The sequence below is a fragment of the Salmo trutta genome, chromosome 4 (genome assembly GCF_901001165.1).
Source record: "Salmo trutta chromosome 4, fSalTru1.1, whole genome shotgun sequence".
Lineage (NCBI taxonomy): Eukaryota > Metazoa > Chordata > Actinopteri > Salmoniformes > Salmonidae > Salmo > Salmo trutta.
Window position 1 is genome coordinate 7,289,629 of NC_042960.1, and position 22,242 is coordinate 7,311,870.

General features: G+C 44.7%; 1 protein-coding gene across 8 annotated transcripts in view; it reads right to left on the reverse strand.

Annotated features, from left to right (window-relative positions):
• The window catches only part of LOC115191775 (type II inositol 3,4-bisphosphate 4-phosphatase-like), a 206,949-nt gene that overhangs the window by 95,437 nt on the left and 89,270 nt on the right, over positions 1-22,242 (reverse strand). For all 8 annotated transcript variants that reach the window (XM_029749680.1, XM_029749679.1, XM_029749681.1 and 5 more), the window contains one exon: positions 17,042-17,121. In XM_029749680.1, coding sequence (XP_029605540.1) covers positions 17,042-17,121 — 80 coding nt within the window. The remainder of the gene's footprint in view (positions 1-17,041; positions 17,122-22,242) is intronic.

Sequence of the window (22,242 nt, forward strand, 5' to 3'; positions counted from 1 at the left end):
AGCCAGTGACTGATGTGGTGTACTCCTCAATGCAATCGAAAGAATCCTGGAACATGTTCCAGTCTGTGATAGCAAAACAGTCCTGTAGTTTAGCATCTGTTTCATCTGTCCACTTTTTTATAGATCGAGTCACTGGTGCTTCCTGCTTTAATTTTTGCTTGTAAGCAGGAATCAGGATAGAATTGTGGTCAGAACGCGTCTCTGTGTGTGGAGTACAGGTGATCTAGAATTTTTTTCCCTCTGGTTGCGCATTTAACATGCTGATAGAGATGACGTAAAACTGATTTAAGTTTCCCTGCATTAAAGTCTCCGGCCACTAGGAGCGCCACCTCTGGGTGAGCGGTTTCCTGTTTGCTTATTTCCTTATACAGCTGACTGAGTGCGGTCTTAGTGCCAGCATCCGTCTGTAGTGGTAAATAAACAGCCATGAAAAGTATAGATGAAAACTCTTGGCAAATAGAGTGGTCTACAGTTTATCATAAAATACTCTACTTCAGGCGAGCAAAATCTAGAGACTTCCTTAGATTTCATGCACCAGCTGTTTACAAATATGCACAGACCGCCCCCCCTCGTCTTACCGGAGTGTGCTGTTCTATCTAGCCTGTGCAGAGTATATCCTGCTAGCTGAAGTTACAGTTTTTGATGTCCCATTGGTAGGATATTCGTGATCGTTCCTCATCTAATTTATTGTCCAATGATTGTACGTTGACGAGTAATATTGACGGTAACGGCCGCTTTCCCACTCGCCTTCTGCGGATCCTTACGAGGCACCCCGCTCTGTGTCCTCTATACCTGCGTCTCTTCCTCTTGCCCATAACGGGGATGTTGGCCTTGTCGGGTGTTAGCAGTATATCCTGTGCGTCCTGCTTGTTGAAGAAAAAATCTTTGTCTAATCCGAGGTGAGTGATCGCTGTCCTGATATCCAGAAGCTCTTTTCTGCCGTAAGATACGGTTGCAGAAACATTATGTACAAAATAAGTTACAAATAACGTGAAAAAAAACATAGCACAATTGGTTGGGCGCCCCTAAAACTGCTGCCATTTCTTCCGGCGCCATTTAACGCGACAGTCTAGTCCCCTGTGGTAGAGGATGGCGCTTGCAATGCCAGGGTTGTGGGTTCAATTCCCACGGGAAACCAGTACGTAAATGTATGTGCTCACTACTGTAAGTCGTTCTGGATAAGAGCATCTGCTAAATTGCTAAAATGTAAAAATGAAGCCCAACTGTCTAGGATATGTGTAGGATAATAATAGAATTCTACTTGTGACAAGATGATACTTCTAATACAAAATCTGGTGCTACGGTCATGATGGGGTCCATGTGATACTGAACGTTACTTGAGGACACAATCCAAACCATTTTTCAACCCACAGTCTTTAAAAGCTTGTAATAACTGCTTTCAATGGCCTCACTTCAAGGAGGGCTTGGTGTCTAGACTAGCCATTTTGAAATGAATAATTATAACTTTGCAAGTGACTAATCAAGCACTTTCCATTTGTATAGGTTTGCAGTGTGTGTGTGTGTGTGTGTGTGTGTGTGTGTGTGTGTATGTGGCTTGCTTTGTATACTCAATATCTCTTGTGTCTTCATGCAGACACTATTGTTAACACAGACATCTCAGAGAAGCAAGTGTCAGGTCCACTATCATTACCCATAGAGGCCGTCTGGAGCCTGTATTAAAAACATGGAACAGAGTGAAAAGTCATTTTAACATCATAGATATCAGCTGGAATGCGGTTTAAACCAATCAGCATTCAAGATTTGACCCACCCGTTGTATAATAAACAAATAAAGTACTGTACGTTTGCAAAGGTCACGCACGCCTATACAAAGCACATTTAATATACTTCATGGTCAAACTTAAGCCTCACACTGAAGAAGGCTGCAAAGCCGAAACATCTGTGTACGCTATCCCCGATGCAGTGAAAAGAATTCAAGCAATCTAAAAAGGAAATAAGCTTTATGAGACATCTTTTAGAGGGCGGACCCATTGCACCTTTTGTTTGTCAACTTAATGCCTCACCAAGAGGAACAAAGTCATTCTGGAGAGCGTGGTCTCAAAAGGTCACCTTTGACTCTGAAAAAACTAGGCTTTTAAAGAGCAGGAGCACGTAGTTTCCTCGTGCACCCCTTGGAGAGAGAGAGGATTTAAGGCACACACACACTGTTGAAGGCTGTCGGTGCAGGTCATTGTTATCGACAGGAGAAACCGTTTGCATTCCGCATGGCTTCCCTCTCAAGGTCTGGAAAGTCGCCGGGATTAGATTCTGAGTAATCATTCGATTCTGAGGAAGGCTTCCCACTAAGATTTGACCCGAATGGAATGAACAGCATCACTGATTACACAATTACAGATAGATACATAGAGAGAGAGACACAGAGAAAGACAGAGAGCGACAGAGAGAGAGAGAGAGAGAGAGAGAGAGAGAGAGAGAGAGCGACATAGAGAGAGCGACAGAGAGAGCGAGCGACATAGAGGGAGAGCGACAGAGAGGGAGAGCGACAGAGAGAGAGCGACAGAGAGAGAGAGCGAGAGAGCGAGCGAAAGAGCGAGCGACAGAGAGAGAGCGAGCGACAGAGAGAGAGCGACAGAGAGAGAGAGAGAGCGACAGAGAGAGAGAGAGAGCGACAGAGAGAGAGAGAGAGAGCGGGCGACAAAGAGAGAGAGAGAGAGAGCGGGCGACAAAGAGAGAGAGAGAGAGAGCGGGCGACAGAGAGAGAGAGCGGGCGACAGAGAGAGAGCGGGCGACAGAGAGAGAGCGAGAGCGAGCGAGCGACAGAGAGAGAGAGAGCGAGCGACAGAGAGAGAGAGAGCGAGCGATAGAGAGAGAGTGAGCGACAGAGAGAGAGAGAGAGAGAGAGCGCGTCAGAGAGAGCGACAGAGAGAGAGAGAGAGAGAGTGAGCGACAGAGAGAGAGAGAGAGTGAGCGACAGAGAGAGAGAGAGAGAGAGAGAGAGAGAGAGAGAGAGAGCGCGCGCGTCAGAGAGAGAGCGACAGAGAAAGAAAAAATTAAGAGATGAACAGAAAGACAAGAAAAAAGTCATGTATCATTTCATAGTCATTTTTTTGACAAAATATGACTTTGATGTCTACGGTGACACCATAAGTAAGGGACTGTATCACAATGCCTGCAGTGCTGCAAAAAGGCACCCAGCTGCAGACAAACCACAAGTTCAAACAGTTCAAAACCACTTGTTTGCACAGCTGTCCCGACACTGAGTGCACAAAACATTAGGAACACCTAATATTGAGTTGCACCCCATTTTGCTCTCAGAACAGACTCAATTCGTCGGGTCATGGACTCTACAAGGTGTCGAAAGGGTTCCACATGGATGCTGGCCCTGTTGACTCCAATGCTTCCCCCAACTGTGTCAAGTTGTCTGGATGTCCTTTGGGTGGTGGACCATTCTTGATACACACAGGAAACTGTTGAGCGTGAAAAACGCCTTCTACCACACCCCGTTCAAAGGCACTTAAATCTTTTCTTGTCCATTCACCCTCTGAAAGGCGCACATACACAATCCATGTCTCAATTGTCTCAAGGCTTAAAAATCCTTCTTTAACCTGTCTCCTCCCCTTCATCTACACTGATTGAAGTGGATTTAACAAGTGACATCAATAAGGGATCATAGCTTCACCTGGATTCACCTGAAAAGAGCAGGTGTTCCTAATGTTTTGTACACTCAGTGTATATTTAAGCAATAAGGCCTGAGCAGGTGTGGCATATGCCCAATATACCACGGCTAAGGGCTGTTCTGAGCACGACGCAACGTGGAGTGCCTGGACATAGCCCTTAGTCGTGGTATATTGGCCATATACAACAAACCCCGAGGTGCCTTATTGTTATTATAAACTGGTTATTAATGTAATTAGAACAGTAAAAATAAATGTTTTGTCATACCCATGGTATACAGTTGGATATTCCACGCCTGTCAGCGAATCAGCATTGAGGGCTCGAACCACCCAGTTTATAATATTGCCTAACCAACAAGTACACATTATGCACACACAAAGAAAACAAACAAGCCAAAATTCCACGGGGCATTAATTCAACTTTATGACTCACGTAATCATAGAAACATTTGCCCTCTCATTCTCTCCTCCGCCACGAGGCTGCCCTCTCCGTCTCTCCGCTGCCAGCTAAGACCTTTTCAAACCTCTGTCATCCAAATGTTAAGGCCTTATTCATGCCAAAACGTCAGACACATTTTAGATAGTTAAAGTGACTTAGAGAGACAGAACGCTGAGTTGAACTTAACCCCCTTCAACCAGGGGGCTCATCAGAACTGCACTGCAGCAATTTGCTTTCCTCTCCCCGAGTGTGTGTTTGTGTGTGGCTAATAACTATCTCTGCACTGTGTCAATATGACCTTGGCGTTGAAGGGTATTTCCACCACTTTTCAACTTCATTTTCATTATCTCCCGCACAATACCAGTGTCTACATGTGAAAACGGTGCATTTCTACGTTTTGTAGGAAAAAATATAAAGTAAAAAAATTCTACCCGATGACATCCCAAAAAACAGAAACAGTGATTTTCAATGAGATTCGCAGTGATGCCCACTGGCTCTAAATGTTGCTGTTTTTCTTACTTTTAACCGCACCCTGTGATGTCACAGAGAAGCATTTTTAGGAGTTTTCTTCTTATCTTTTTAACCACAGATCATAGAAACGCAGCGTTTTCACATGTAGACACTGGTATGGTGATGGAGACAATAAATATGAGGTTGAAAAGTGGCAGAGTTGTCCTTTAAGCCAATGGGAGTTGCATGTCAAAGCTGTTACACCATCCGTACACATGACTGACCAAACATTAAGAACAACAGACCTAGTTAGTCATTGTTTGTTTGAAACTTTTTAAAACAGTAGCTTGTCTTCATGCCAGCCTTTGTTTCCCACAAAGTTAGCAGCATCAGCCCTGGTCGAAGCCATATAATAGAATTACTAGACCTGCCATCCCCATTCATCAGTACGCGTGGTCTGATGGGGTTTTTACCATTCTACTAATTATATTTCTATGGTTAAAGCGTATGCAGAAGTCTAGATCAAATGCATCAAATGCAGAACATGGCTCCGATGCTTTTTACCTCTGCACTTCCTCTGGGTCCGTGTGGAGATCAGGAGTACAGAGGGGCAATCTGCCAAACAAAGCAACTATAGAAATACCATTATGCACTTTGTCAATGTGGTCTAGATGATACAACAACCAGGTGCAAGATCAAGGGAGGCTGTGGAACAGAATGGAGGGAACAGCGGAGCTAAGAGGAACAGGGACGGGCTGAAATCAAGAGCCATGAGGTGGTTGTGGTGGTGGAGCTGCATGTCATGCAGCCTACAGCTCTGATATCAGGCATTGTTGGGCTGGATGGGGGCTCAATGTCAACCCTCTCTCTCCCTGATACCTTCAACAGTTTTGGGGTGAGTGAGGAGGTGGATCAGGGACTGAGGCTCCATGACAGAACCCTGTCTGTAACAAACGACTTAGCTCTTTATGGGCTTTAGTCAGAAATAGATTAAAGTGGATAAAGGCAGGATATTATACATGATCCCCCCCACCCCTCTTCCCTTCCTGGGTGTGGGGATGTATCGGGAGAGGAGCGCAGCGAAGATTGCAGGTCTCCCGTCGTCTCCTCGACAGAGTGCAGGAATGATGGAGGGCCACAATCTCTTCCAAAGCGGAGAAGAAAGAAAGAGACCCCAATGGCAGGCATCGAGACATCCTGATTTGATCCCTCCTTCATGTTGTCCTCATTATAAGCCACTCATCAAATAGACAAGGACTTGGCCCAGGTGGGTCCCCCTACATTCTAAGCCCCTTTTGTCCCATGTCTACCGAGATTTATACCACGGCATTTTTGAATACTTGTTTCTAATTGGCTTGAAGGGCATTCCAGGGCGTGCATTATTTCCCTATAACGCATAGTATATTTGCATGTTAGAATTCAATGGCTATAGTTATTTTTTCAATTCAAGTCGAATTGACTATTTTGACTATGAAGCTGCATGTGACTTCCTGTGTATGGAATTGTCCAATAAAGCACGTTTAATGCTGCAGGAATTGGTTTGGAACTCAGACACACACACACACACACACACACACACACACACACACGCACGCACGCACACACACACACACACACACACACACACACAGCATTAAATTTGTTTTGAAATGCACATATGGTCACCACATTTCTCCCATCATTACCCAAAATGCACTTCTGTGCTGTTTCACTGCATAATCTAGAAGATTCCCTCAAGGCTAGGAGGCCCATGGATAGAATATGAAAATAATGACCTAGACCAGTGATCCACCAAGGCACCAAATATGTTCATGCCAGATAAAATGAATCACTTTCAGGCTGACAAATTTGACTATGTGTCAGCTTGAAAGTGATTCATTTTATCTGGCATGAACATATTTGGTGCCTTGGTGGATCACTGGTCTAGGTCATTATTTTCATATTCTATCCATGGGCCTCCTAGCCTTGAGGGAATCTTTTAGATTATGCAGTGAAACAGCACAGAAGTGCATTTTGGGTAATGTATGTGTATATGCGCGTGCATGTGTATATCTAAGTGTGTGTGTGTGTGTGTGTGTGTGTGTGTGTGTGTGTGTGTGTGTGTGTGTCTGACTTCCAAACCAATTCCTACAGCATTAAACATACTTTATTGGACAATTCCACACACAGGAAGTCCCAGGCAGCTTCATAGTCAAAATAGTCCTCCCCATGTGCAAACAACAGATAAACGCCTTCCCAATAGCCACCCTTCCACCGCTCTGTCTTACAGTGCATCCCCTCCGTTAAACACTACACACACTGTCCACTGGTGACAAATAGATCAAATTAACCAGAAAGGAATAAATAAAGACATTTAATCTGGTATTGTACAATTGTAATTATTCCCTTTCCTTCCATTATTCCTAACTAAATGTTTGTTTGTGTGTTGTCTCTTTTTGCTAATGACTGTAGAGGACAGAAGCCCCAATCTGGGTTCAACACTGCTGGTGTGTCATATCGTTTGACAGAGAGAGAGAGAGAGAGAGAGAGAGAGAGGGAGGGAAGGAGGGGGGAAAGGGAAGAGAAGGAGAGGTGGAGTGAGAGAGCAGGGGAGAGATAGGAGGGAGAGAGAGAGGGGGGACAAAGGGATGGAGAGAAAGAAAGAGAGCAGAGGGACTCCCACTTAGTATTTCCAAGGGTTGTCAGAATATGTACACTACAGTTCAAAAGTTTGGGGTCATTTAGAAATGTCTTTGTTTTTGAAAGAAAAGCACATTTTTTGTCCATTTAAAATAACATGAAATTGATCAGAAATACAGTGTAGACATTGTTAATATTGTAAATGACTATTGTAGCTGGAAACTGCATTTTTTTTTATAGAATATCTACATAGGCGTACAGAGGCCCATTATCAGCAACCATCACTCCTGTGTTCCAGTGGCACGTTGTGTTAGCTAATCCAAGTTTATCATTTTAAAAGGATAATTGATCATTAGAAAATCATTTTGCAATTATGTTAGCACAGCTGAAAACTGTTGTCCTGATTAAATAAGCATTAAAACTGTCCTTCTTTAGATTAGTTGAGTATCTAGAGTGTCAGCATTTGTGGGTTCAATTACAGGTTCAAAACGGCCAGAAACAAAGAGCTTTCTTCTGAAACTCATCAGTCTATTCTTGTTCTGAGAAATGAAGGCTATTCCATGTGAGAAATGGCCAAGAAACTGAAGATCTCATACAACACTGTGTACTACTCCCTTCACAGAACAGCGCAAACTGGCTCTAACCAGAATAGAAAAAGGAGTGGGAGGCCCCGGTGCACAACTGAGCAAGAGGACAAGTACATTAGAGTGTCTAGTTTGAGAAACAGACGCCTCACAACTCCTCAACTGGCAGCTTCATTAAATAGTACCAGCAAAACACCAGTCTCAACGTCAACAGTGAAGAGGCGACTCCAGGATGCTGGCCTTCTAGGCAGAGTTGAAGAAAAAGCCATATCTCAGACTGGCCAATAAAAAGAAAAGATGGGTAAAAGAACACAGACACTGGACAGAGGAACTCTGCCTTGAAGGCCAGCATCCCGTTTCATTTCTCAGAACAAGAATAGACTGACGAGTTTCAGAAGAAAGTTCTTTGTTTCTGGCCATTTTGAGCCTGTAATCAAACCCACATTCTATTAAAAAATATGGACATTTCTAAGAGACCCCAAACTTTTGAATGGTAGTGTATATATAAACTCAGCAAAAAAAGAAACATCCCTTTTTCAGGACCCTGTCTTTCAAAGATAATTCGTTAAAATCCAAATAACTTCACAGATCTTCATTGTAAAGGGTTTAAACACTGTTTCCCATGCTTGTTCAATGAACCATAAACAATTAATGAACATGCACCTGTGGAACGGTCGTTAAGACACTAACCGCTTACAGACGGTAGGCAATTAAGGTCACAGTTATGAAAACTTAGGACACTAATTAGGCCTTTCTACTGACTGAAAAACACCAAAAGAAAGATGCCTAGTGTTCCTGCTCATCTGCGTGAACGTGCCTTAGGCATGCTGCAAGGAGGCATGAGGACTGCAAATGTGGCCAGGGCAATAAATTGCAATGTCCGTACTGTGAGACGCCTAAGACAGCGCTACAAGGAGATAGGACGGACAGCTGATCGTCCTCGCAGTGGCAGACCACGTGTAACAACACCTGCACAGGATCGGTACATCTTAACATCACACCTGAGGGACAGGTACAGGATAGCAACAACAACTGCCCGAGTTACACCAGGAATGCACAATCCCTCCATCAGTGCTCAGACTGTCTGCAATAGGCTGAGAGAGGTTGGACTGAGGGCTTGTAGGTCTGTTGTAAGGCAGGTCCTCACCAGACATTACTGGCAACAACGTCAGCTTTTATGCTTGGAGCTGTATTTCAGCAGATCAGTTCATCTTCAGCGTTCTCTACCCTGCTCAGATAAACCAGCTTCCAGTCAGAGGGTGGATAATAAGGCATGGCCATCTGGGGATAAGCTTGGCTGATGTGACAGATGACGGTGAATGGTGCTGGGACAGTGAACTGGTGAGATGATAGTGAATGGTGCTGGGACAGTGAACTGGTGAGATGATAGTGAACTGGTGAGATGATAATGAATGGTGCTGGAACAGTGAACTGGTGAGATGATAGTGAATGGTGCTGGGCAGGTGAACTGGTGAGATGATAGTGAACTGGTGAGATGAGAGTGAATGGTGCTGGGACAGTGAACTGGTGAGATGATAGTGAACTGGTGAGATGATAATGAATGGTGCTAGAACAGTGAACTGGTGAGATGATAGTGAATGGTGCTGGGCAGGTGAACTGGTGAGATGATAGTGAATGGTGCTGGGCAGGTGAATTGGTGAGATGATAGTGAATGGTGCTGGGACAGTGAACTGGTGAGATGACAGTGAACTGGTGACATGATAATGAATGGTGCTGGGACAGTGAACTGGTGAGATGATAAGGAATGGTGCTGGACAGGTGAACTGATGAGATGATAATGAATGGTGCTGGGACAGTGAACTGGTGAGATGAAAGTGAACTGGTGAGATGATAGTGAATGGTGCTGGGCAGGTGAACTGGTGAGATGAGAGTGAATGGTGCTGGGACAGTGAACTGGTGAGATGATAGTGAACTGGTGAGATGATAATGAATGGTGCTGGGCCAGTGAACTGGTGAGATGATAATGAATGGTGCTGGGCAGGTGAACTTGTGAGATGATAATGAATGGTGCAGGCATAGTGAACTGGTGAGATAATAGTGAACTGGTGAGATGATAATGAATGGTGCTGGGACAGTGAACTGGTGAGATGAGTGAATGGTGCTGGGACAGTGAACTGGTGAGATGATAGTGAACTGGTGAGATGATAGTGAATGGTGCTGGGACAGTGAACTGGTGAGATGATAATGAATGGTGCTGGGACAGTGAACTGATGAGATGATAATGAATGGTGCTGGGACAGTGAACTGATGAGATGATAGTGAATGGTGCTGGGACAGTGAACTGATGAGATGATAGTGGTGTTATAGACTGGTGGGTGTTATCCAATAGGATTGTATTGGCCTGTGATAATGTAGCCTCATTTCTGAACACACACACACTATCATTTCCTATCACCATCAAATCTAAAACGCTAAACTGGGTCACACACAGAGAGAGAGCGAGAGAGCGAGAGAGATGCAAATGAGAGTATGCGCGCGCATACTAAAGAGTAAAGAGTAAATATGTCCAAGACTTCCTGTAATGCAGCTGCGGGTAAGGTGTAAAGACACGAGGCCAGTTTCCCGGACACCAATTAAACCTAGTCCTTGACTGAAAAGCATGTTCAATGGACAATTTCCATTAAGTGTTTTGTCTGCACAGAGTTTACAGTGTTGCATTGAGAGTTACATTAGCACACAGTTCTGCACTGTAAACACGACAGAAAGTAATTTTTGCCCAGGACTAGTGTCCTGACAGCTAATGGACACACCGAATGGTCTGGCAGGATTTGAAGTAGCTTCCTGTTGTCTATTTGGTCATTTGGAATGTGAATTCAAACCTTTCAAACATTTGTTTTGGTTGTTGGAGACGGAGAATAGGACGTTATTAGCATATTAGTGCTTTCAGTTTTACATTTATGCAAAACACACTGCTGTGAATTGTTAGTGTGTGTGTGTGTGTTTTGACAGGGTGAACACCAGGCTTCCTCTCTGGAACGGTGATAACTTCTCCCCTGTGTACACAACCAGGGATACATTATTGAAAGGGCCTGGGTTGCAACGTCTTTGTTGCTGTTTACATCCTGTTTGTTGCTATTTTCGAGTCCCCATCTCCACTCGACTAGCCTAAATCAGGTCTTTACAGGAAGCTGACCTTAACAAGGTTGAAAATGACCCTCACTTTTGAAACAACAATAACTATGACCAAAGTTCTACAAACTATGGACACAGGAAGTGCATTACAAATTGCCTCTTCAGAAGCAACTTAAAAAGAGACAATCCAACCAAACACTACTATGGACAGGATACATAAACTATAGCAGTCAACTGAACACATGAGCCTAGCCAGGAGAAGTCTGATATCGAACTTCATCTAATCTAAATGGCCGTTTAGACCAAAGCACGGTTCCTGGAAGCCCCGGAAGAGTACTGACGGTGGTTGAAACATCCCCATCATACACAGCAGCCTGACCCTATGGTAACACACAGACAGGAAGTGATTAAGTGCAACTCTACAACGTGTTATGGGTCAAAGGTCATACGACTTCCGCCTTCCAGCCTGGCACTAACAACCGATTAAGTGGTCTGGGAAGGGGGAAGAAATCACCATACATCAAAATGCCATAAGCGCTTCAGTGTGTGTGTGTGTGTGTGTGTGTGTGTGTGTGTGTGTGTGTGTGTGTGTGTGTGTGTGAGAGAGAGAGAGAGAGAGAGAGAGAGTGTGTCACAGGGGTTGTCAATGGCGACAGAAGGAGCAGTGTTGTTAAGGTATAACACAAATCATTTGTAAGGGGAGCCTGTCAAAAGGCTGTTGTTGTTTTTTGGAGACAAGGACAAGAGGGGGGTGTGGCTGAGGTTTCACAGAGCATGGCTTTAGGTGAGAAAAGAATGTGGACACAGATGCACGCACTGGCAGTCAAACACACTCAAACTCACATAGTCAAACTATCTGCGTGCTAGAATGCTTGGATCGAATAAAAACCTCACCGAGCTCAAGTTAGTTGTCGCAAAAGACGAGAATGTCAACGAGAATGTATTTTGTGACGACTTTTGACCTCCATTTGGTCCACATGTACTTCCGGTATCGTGTGACTCCGTTAATCATTGAATCAGTTTGACTTTCTTTAGAAGCCATCTACTCCTTTAGGAAAACAGAATCCATCAAGGTTTCTATACACTGCATTGCTTTTAAAGAATGGGTGAAATATGGCTTCTATAGAACCTGGTCGAGTCGAACTCGACCGTTTGAATGGAAAGATGTTTTCATTTCACTCAAAGCTATAGACAGCATTTCTCGTCAAACAGAAGTATATGGCTTTCTCACGTTCACCACAGCTAGAACAAAGCAAATCCATTCAGTCCAGAACTAAGGCGTTTTTGCTGTGTTCGCCCTGACCAGGACACTAAATCAACCAACCCATCCCTTTAAAGGGATAAATCCAAAGTGAGAGTGTGTCCCCACTGTATTTACCGAGGTCAAAACCCACTGTTCATCCAGCCCATCCCTTTAAATCATTGTTGTGCTTGTGCACTCAGCACGCTGTATTGTGAGTTGCTCTCGCCATCACATCAGTGGTTTGTGGAGACAGGGAGGAGACAGGGAGGAGACAGGGAGGAGACAGGGAGGAGACAGGGAGGAGACAGGGTGGAGACAGGGTGGAGACAGGGTGGAGACAGGGTGGAGACAGGATGGAGACAGGGAGGAGACAGGATGGAGACAGGGAGGAGACAGGGTGGAGACAGGGTGGAGACAGGGTGGAGACAGGGTGGAGACAGGGAGGAGACAGGGAGGAGACAGGGAGGAGACAGGGTGGAGACAGGGTGGAGACAGGGTGGAGACAGGGTGGAGACAGGTCCTCACAAGGCACTCTGTTAATGACCTTCACAGTCAGTGGACCTGACTGACACTGTCAAAAAGCGGCAGAAAAGTGACCCAAATCCAACCTGGATGCGCTCCCAGTTCTGACTGGGGGCGAAACAAACAACTTGTGACAAACATTCCGACAAGCCTGACATTAAAGCCCTTCCATTCGCTGAGGCTGAGAGAGAGAAAGAGAGAAAGAGAGGTAGAGAGCGAGAGATGAAATGAAGAAGTAATGAGTGTGAAATGAGAAGCCTTAGGATTTGAGAGCCTGAAGTTCAAATTCAATAGCGTCGACTTCTCCTGTCTATAAAAACATGTCCCTTAGGTGGTGAACTTCATAGAAGTGGAAGGGAAAAACAAACTCCCCCGGTCAAACATCAAATACCAATTTCACATATATATTTGCTTAAGGGCCCCGTGTAAATCCAGACCTTATTAAGACGAGAACTACGTCAATGTCAAGCTGGTTTCAAACAGCTCTGAGGGGAGAACAACTGTTCTGTCTTCTGAAAGAATATTTGTCCAATTTCTCTCAGTAGAGAAAGGTTGTCGTTTTCTGTTAGCAAACTGAGCTACTGCTTGACAATAACCCTCCATACAGCAAACTGTAGACTCTTCTTAACAAGCTGTAGAATACATATGCCTGCTGTTCTCTGTTCTCATAGTCGAAACCAGCGCTGTTGTCTTTGAGCGGCTGGGAGAGTAGGAGAAAATCTGAATCACTGGCTTGAACCCAACCACAGAGGATGGATCACAGACTCATGGCTGCTTTCGCCTTTGAAAATCCCTCCTCAGTGGATGAGCTACCAAACCAAACAGCATATTGGATAAAGAGCGTGAGAGAGAGAGAGAGAGAGAGCGTGAGAGAGAGAGAGCATGAGAGAGAGTGAGCGTGAGAGAGAGCGAGAGAGAGAGCGAGAGAGTGAGAGAAAGAGCGAGAGACAGAGCGAGAGAGAGAGCGAGAGACAGAGCGAGAGAGAGCGAGAGACAGAGCGAGAGAGAGCGAGAGAGATGCAAATGAGACTATGCATGCGCAAGAGTAAATGTCCATAGGGAGACATGAGGAAACAAGAATCTGGGCCATCCTATCAGACAACAACATAACACCACCTGACTGGTATAACAAGGCGTTTGGTCTCCAGAGGACTACAGTAGCTGCCTTGTATTCCACTGTACAGAATAGACTTTCAGCTGTGGGCCATTCTGCCTTGACCATCAACATTCCCACCACATCCTTAAGGGCGTATCTGTTGACCAAATAAAATGACTTCCTCCTAAAGCTGCCCATTGCGAGACCAACCCGGGGATGAAGAATGTAACACTGATATTTCTAAACTCTTTCAAAAAGCTAAAGAGTTGTAATTTGAGAGTTTTAAACTCGAGAGGTAAAATCGCCACAAAGAGCATCCCAAAACCTCAAACCCATACATCGATCGGCCTCCACCACTGCAGTAGTGTATTATGTGGAAGAGAAATGACAAGTACACCCTCAGCCCTGGGAAGGCCATGTTCTTCCACAACAGACAGGGTAGTGTAGATGAGCCCCCAGTTGTTGCCCTGTCTCTCTTTCTGTTGGGGATTAAAGGAACTTTCCTAGGCTGTGTGTGTTCTTTCATCCCTCGTTCAGTGCAATTAGAAAATGACACTCCGCAGGGCGTGTGTGTGTGTGTGTGTGTGTGTGTGTGTGTGTGTGTGTGTGTGTGTGTGTGTGTGTGTGTGTGTGTGTGTGTGTGTGTGTGTGCGCCACTCCACGGGCGGCCTGTGTGTGTGCGAGCAACGTGGTGGGCCAAACACTAAGACAACACATATCCCTCTGCCAGTCAACGTTCTCCCTCCACTTTACGGAAACACATTGCCACAGAGTAGCCTTTTAGCTTGCAAAAAGCACCACAATGACGTCCTGTCCCTCCTTTCATCAGAATCAGCATTATCAAACGGACCAATCGTTGGCTGGAGGCCTTGGCTGGAGGTGTTTGTTAGCAGTACAGTGGACGCGCTCAGACACAAGCTCTCACACACACACACATACACACACACACATAGAACAGCCAGGTCACTCAAGATCCACTTCGAAATCAGACATCAGTCCAGGTCCCCAGATGTCGGGAGATGCCTTCAAAATCGGCCACTAGAGGCAACGGTGAGCACTATTACCATCAAGTCTGCTTGAGTGTTGTGAACGGTGGTGGTGGCTGATGGGCTATCCCAAACCTTAACAATTCGGGATTAATGGCTAAACTTAACCATAGAGTTGTTTTTGTTTTAACCCTATCCCAAACCTGAACTCTTAACCTCTTAACTTAACCATTTGGAATGAATGCCTAAACTTAACCAGCCGCAAGGACCTGCCGATAGCAGCGGAGCAACTCAGGCTGTCCAAAACACGTAAAAATGGGACATTTGAAGCAACTTCGAAATTTGACGTTTGGACAAACATTGTCAAACGCCGGAATCTGAAGTCAAATTGGTCAAACCATGAGATCTTGTTGCACAGAAAGACAGATGCATAGAAAGACAGACACGCGCACACGCACGCACGCACGCACACACACACACACACACCAGCTGCATAATCTCCCTCCCTCGTGGCGGCGAATAGCGCTGTCAATCATACCAGTGACAATTATGGCCAGGGACCCGTGCTCACCTTCAGGAAATGAGAAAGAATAACGGAGCGAGTGAAAAGAACGACGGAAGAGAAAAAGAGAGCGAAAAAGGGCAGACAGAAGGGCCAAAGAGACTGGGAAATAAACCCATGTTCAGTGAAAAACCCACAGTCTGTCTGATTATACTGAAGTAGCAGCAGCAGTAGCAGCAGGAACAGCAGCAGTAGCAGGAGCAGCAGCAGTAGCAGGAGTAGCAGCAGTAGCAGGAGTAGCAGCAGCAGTAGCAGGAGCAGCAGCAGTAGCAGCAGGAGCAGCAGTAGCAGCAGCAGGAGCAGGAGCAGGAGCTGAAGCATCCAAGCCAGGCTTATAATTGCATCTCAGTAGCTAGACTGTTGACTTTCTTTTCATCCCCATGACACACATGCATGTTTGGTATGGGGGTGTTCTGTGCTCTAACAGGTGTCTTTATTCCCATGGGAACTACCTCTCTGACCTCCCATCATCCTCCAGGTGTTCTCTCTCGCTTTAACATTATCCTTTGTCTCTGACTATTTTCTCTCTGTCTGTCTCTCCGTCAGTCTCTGTCTTTTAATCGCTCTCTCAATCTCTTTGCCCTAGCACACCTCTACGCCCACTTCCACATTCTTAATGCAAACTCGTTTCCGTTTCCCTCCACCAGGCCAGAAATGGTAGATCCACCCCCACACACAGCCAGATAACCTGCCCTGCCCTCTGATACCATGTAATTGACCAGCTAACAAAACATGTGCATTGTCTAGCCCTGGGTTGTCTGGCAAATAGGGCAGGCAACTACTTGCATCATTCCAATACCATGGTTGGATTATAACAATATACAGAAAAATACAGACGTTTGAAGGTCCAACAACTGAAGAGTTAGTCTTATTTTAAAGCCTGTGGAGAGAAAAAGAATAAAACTAGCCTCCAAACGTCAGGACAAGAAAAACAACAAGATCAGTTAAAAGGTAAGATCAAGAGATAAAAACAAGTTCTATTGAAGAGTTAGTCTTACTTTAAAGTCCATGTATAGAAAATACAGCTACCCACATCTATTCAAAACTATTTGACTTTGACCTTCAACGGTTAGGAGGGAAAAAAACAAGAGTGCAGAACAAGAGACTGCTGCCACAAAGAGATCAGCACTGGCTTCCAACCATCAATTACCCATCAAAGAAAACCTTTAAGAGCGGTGCTAAGGCACTCAGGGTCTGAGAGTTGAGGAAGAAAGAAAGAAAGAAAGAAAGAAAGAAAGAAAGAAAGAAAGAAAGAAAGAAAGAAAGAAAGAAAGAAAGAAAGAAAGAAAGAAAGAAAGAAAGAAAGAAAGAGGAGAGAGGTAGAGTTGAGAAAGAGGAGAGAGGTAGAGTTGAGAAAGAGGAGAGAGGTAGAGTTGAGAAAGAGGAGAGAGGTAGAGTTGAGAAAGAGGAGAGAGGTAGAGTTGAGAAAGAGGAGAGAGGTAGAGTTGAGAAAGAGGAGAGAGGTAGAGTTGAGAAAGAGGAGAGAGGTAGAGTTGAGAAAGAGGAGAGAGGTAGAGTTGAGAAAGAGGAGAGAGGTAGAGTTGAGAAAGAGGAGAGAGGTAGAGTTGAGAAAGAGGAGAGAGGTAGAGTTGAGAAAGAGGAGAGAGGTAGAGTTGAGAAAGAGGAGAGAGGTAGAGTTGAGAAAGAGGAGAGAGGTAGAGTTGAGAAAGAGGAGAGAGGTAGAGTTGAGAAAGAGGAGAGAGGTAGAGTTGAGAAAGAGGAGAGAGGTAGAGTTGAGAAAGAGGAGAGAGGTAGAGTTGAGAAAGAGGAGAGAGGTAGAGTTGAGAAAGAGGAGAGCGCAATGTTCACTCACCTTAGATTGAGGGTCAGCTGATCGTCCTTTGACCTTAGCAGGTCGCTAACGGAGAACGTAGCGCTGCCCAGGAAACTGCTCTGTGGACAGAGAACAAAGACAGTAGTCAGGCTAGTAGCATACATCAAGTCAGTTAACAGCCAATCATTAGCATGGTGATAGCATTCAAGTCATCTTACAGCTAATTAGCATTAGTATTGAAATCCGAATGGACATTTACTGATACTGCTGGCGCCCTATAGGTGAGTGTATTACGCTCCTGCCAAGAGGTCGACCTTTATGGCACAGGTGGTAGTGTGCTTTACCCTCAGAGTTGCGGGTTCAAGTCGCACTCTGACTGCCCTGCCAACATTGCTACAAAATTAACAATTTATTCAAAGCACACCGGAGTAGGCTGCAATATATCAAATACCTTTCCTGTGGCTTTTGGATGCACAGAAACAGGTGAAACGCTGGAAAGACATTAGAAAAAAAACTATTGCGAACCCACCCAACAGCAAACTCAATCTCTGCCTTGCTGTAAAGCCTCTCCAATTAAAAAAGGACAATCTGCAGTTACTACATCCATTAAATGAGTGACATATACCCATTGATTCTGGAAGAATATAACTTCTAAACGCCTCATGAGCTTAGTTTAGCTGTTGTACCCCATCAGAACCCAGAATATAAGCTTGTTTTACTCTATTCTCTCGTGGACAGACTACCAATATATCTCTGGTAGATCTATCATGACAGAACGGGATGAGTGAGATACCAAGCAGCATTAGTTCGGTGTTTGGGTTTTTGGACACATTTCCGGACACATTTTTGGACACATTTCCGGGTTTTAGCATCTTTTAAATCTCGGAAGGGGAGGGGATATTCGGCCCACAGACTTGTCAGTAACTTGCAAGAGCTCCTCGTTCTGGTTCCGCTCCTCGTTCTAGCATCTCTTCATCTTATCACGTATGGACCCAGAACTTAACTGAGCAGCTGACCACTTACATGAGACTTTAGTTTGTAAAACAAAGTAAACGTAAACAACCACCATTTTGAGAGTGGTTACATTTCTCCAGCCGCATCCCTCAGCTTTTACCGAAACAGGGGCGGGGATCTACTGTGCTATTATTTCAACATTGCCCCTTTAAAAACCCCACTGTTCTAAAACAAGACCAGGACTAGGCTTTCTACTCCATTTATACAGAGAACATCCCCAGTCAAAGGGGTTCCAGACCAAGCAAGCTCACGGACGCACACACACTGCTGAGGACACCTAGGTGCTGCAGGCTTGATGTGAATGGGGGGGAGGGGGGGTCAGTGCAGAAGAACTGGGTCACGGTGAGTGAGGTACGGAACGAGCCCATCAATAACGGAGAGATATGGACTACACACACACACGTATGTGCATACACACTGACATGCACCTCATCCCTATCTCTCTCTCTCTCTCACACACACACACACAGTGTTCCGTCTGCCTGACACACACTGTTTGCCTAACAGACACTCACTCTCTTTGTTACATTAGAGCAGGTGGGCACCGAGCTCACCATGCCAAGAAATGCTCTACTACACACACACACACACACACACACACACACACACACACACAAAGACAGTCTGAGTTAAGACAAAAACAAAGGCCAACCCCCTCGATAATTCATCCACAATTAATTAACAACTCTATTCTTATGTAGATAATGAAGCTAACTGTGTGTCTTTTTCACTGTCTCAGATCCTGTGATATTGGGACTGTAATTGTCTGTCACTCAAGGCCTTTGTTCTAAACGCTGAACCTTTTCTGCTGAGCCTTTAGTCTAGCGTTTAGTCTCAATGCTCTCAATTACAAACAGACTGGAACATGTCAGAGAAAAGTACAGAGAAAATACATCTAAGGCATCTGTTCATCTCATAGTTCTACTAAGACATCTGTTCATCTCAGTTCTACTAAGACATCTGTTCATCTCAGTTCTACTAAGACATCTGTTCATCTCATAGTTCTACTAAGACATCTGTTCATCTCATAGTTCTACTAAGACATCTGTTCATCTCATAGTTCTACTAAGACATCTGTTCATCTCATAGTTCTACTAAGACATCTGTTCATCTCAGTTCTACTAAGACATCTGTTCATCTCATAGATCTACTAAGACATCTGTTCATCTCATAGTTCTACTAAGACATCTGTTCATCTCAGTTCTACTAAGACATCTGTTCATCTCATAGATCTACTAAGACATCTGTTCATCTCAGTTCTACTAACACATCTGTTCATCTCATAGTTCTACTAAGACATCTGTTCATCTCAGTTCTACTAAGGCATCTGTTCATCTCAGTTCTACTAAGACATCTGTTCATCTCATAGTTCTACTAAGACATCTGTTCATCTCATAGTTCTACTAAGACATCTGTTCATCTCATAGTTCTACTAAGACATCTGTTCATCTCATAGTTCTACTAAGACATCTGTTCATCTCATAGTTCTACTAAGACATCTGTTCATCTCAGTTCTACTAAGACATCTGTTCATCTCAGTTCTACTAAGACATCTGATCATCTTAGTTCTACTAAGACATCTGTTCATCTCAGTTCTACTAAGACATCTGATCATCTCAGTTCTACTAAGAAATCTGTTCATCTCAGAGTTCTACTAAGACATCTGTTCATCTCAGAGTTCTACTAAGACATCTGTTCATCTCATAGTTCTACTAAGACATCTGTTCATCTCATAGTTCTACTTAAACATCTGTTCATCTCATAGTTCTACTAAGATAACTGTTCATCTCATAGTTCTACTAAGACATCTGTTCATCTCATTGTTCTACTAAGACATCTGTTCATCTCAGTTCTACTAAGATATCTGTTCATCTCATAGTTCTACTAAGATATCTGTTCATCTCATAGTTCAATTAAGCAAAATTGTTCAATATCTGCTAGAGTGATTCACAATGCTAGCAAATAAAATATACTTGCATATACATATTTCAGGGTCTTTGACAGAATGTCATGTTGACTGCCTGTGAGCATTTAACGATCTGTATTATTCTCTTAAATGTTCTTACATATCCATTCATGCATATTGAACTATTAAATAATAAACGTTTTAGTCATTTACCAGACACACTTATCCAGATCCTTGATATTACCTTCTTAAAACAATTCCATAGAGCTAAGTAGAGGGTTTTTAAGACAATAGCGTTAAAATGTTCATGGACATTACACAGGGCACATACTGTATCAGTAACCCCTCATTCGTTTGGACCCTGTCTTCGTGGAGGCAGGAGTTCCTCCTTTGTCATTGGCACTTGTCCTCTGTCACACGGCAGGCTTCTAATGACAGGGTCAAATGTCATATGATATCCCCAGGTGGATAAGCGTGTGTGGACAGGAAGAGACAAATACAGAGAAAGAGTGAGAGAGAGAGAGAGAGAGAGAGAGAGAGAGAGAGAGAGAGAGCGCGAGAGGAGAGAATGCCCCCAGAGCTGCCATTCCTACTATAGCGCGCCACGGGACAAGCTCAGGACAGCTCTTAGCCAGCCACGCTGACCCTGTATATGGTTCCTAGTTTGGATGTAATGAGATATCGATTTGGGTTGACATCAACTTTTGTTCAAGTCTTGCATTTTGTTATCTCCCTTCCTCCCTCCCACTTGAGTGCATTCTCTCTCTCCCCCTACAACTCCCTCCCTCCCTCCCTCGTGTATAATTTCACTGCATTCACTCTCCCCCTACAACTCTCTCCCCCTACCACCCTCCCCCTCACTCTCCCCCCACAACTCTCCCTCACCCCCTACAACTCTCCCTCTCTCTCCTTCTCTCTCCCTCCCCTTATAACTCTCTCTATCATTCTCTCCCCATCACTCTCGCTCTCCTTCATCTTGTCCCACTCCTCGCCCTGAGCAGTCCCCCTGTATCTGATAAAAAAGGGCACATCCTGTCTGCTGACCTTTGATCCATTATTTCCCCCCAGAGCCTTTTCCTGAAACACACACACACACACACACACACACACACACACACACACACACACACACACACACACACACACACACACACACACACACACACACACACACACACACACACACACACACACACACACACACACACACACACACACACACACACACACACACACACACACACAGCCCTGTGGGCTCCTAACAGCCATACACTGAACCATTCTTCTAACACAGCACCCTGCTACACAGAACCCAACACAAGGCCAAAGACCTGTGGAGACAGTTTGCATCCCAAATGGCATCCTTTTCCCTAGTGCACTATTTTTGACCGGGACCAATAGGGCTCGGGTCAAAAGTAGTGTACTAAATAGGGCACAGGGTGCCATTTGGGACACATGCACATACATTACAGATGACTGTTCCAACAGGGGGGAGAACACAGCACTCTCAAATGGCTGCACTGTGCACACCAGTCACTAATAAGAGTTGGAATAGTTTCTCAGAAAAACAGCTTGAGGTTGACCATTATAATATCCCTATGCACTCCTTGCGTCCCAAAAGGCACCCTGTTCCCGATATAGTGCACTACTTTTGACCAGAGCACTATCAAAAGTAATGCACTGTATAGGGAATAGGGTTCCTTTTGGGATGTAATGAAGCTCCAGGGAGCTGGAATCTAACACAGGATCAAAGAAAATAAGAAGAGACGAAGAGGGACAGGGAGACAAATGATGGTCTTCATTCATTCTCTTCCAGCATCATGGAGGACTGATTATGATGGTCTCACTCCGATCGCCCTCTCTCTCTTTCTCTCTCGCTCCCTTTCTCTCGACATCTCTCCTCACTCTTTGCCCCACTCATGTTCAGAGGTAGAAAGAAACTTTAGATCTATGCTCTCCTTTGCTGTCTTTTAAAAAGGAACATGGCAGATCACCCATCACACAGCACTCTTGCTAACACACACACACACACACACACACACACACACACACACACACACACACACACACACTCTCCTATAAAGAATAGACCAACACACTCGCAAAACAACCCCCCACTTCTATAAAAACTGCATCACACACTCTGCCCCCCCAGCAGCAAACACACACATCACGTCCACAGATCACGCCCACACATCACGCCCACAGATCACGCCCACACATCACGCCCACAGATCACGCCCACAGATCACACCCACAGATCACACCCACAGATCACACCCACAGATCACACCCACTCCTTCGTCAACAGAAAGTAGCA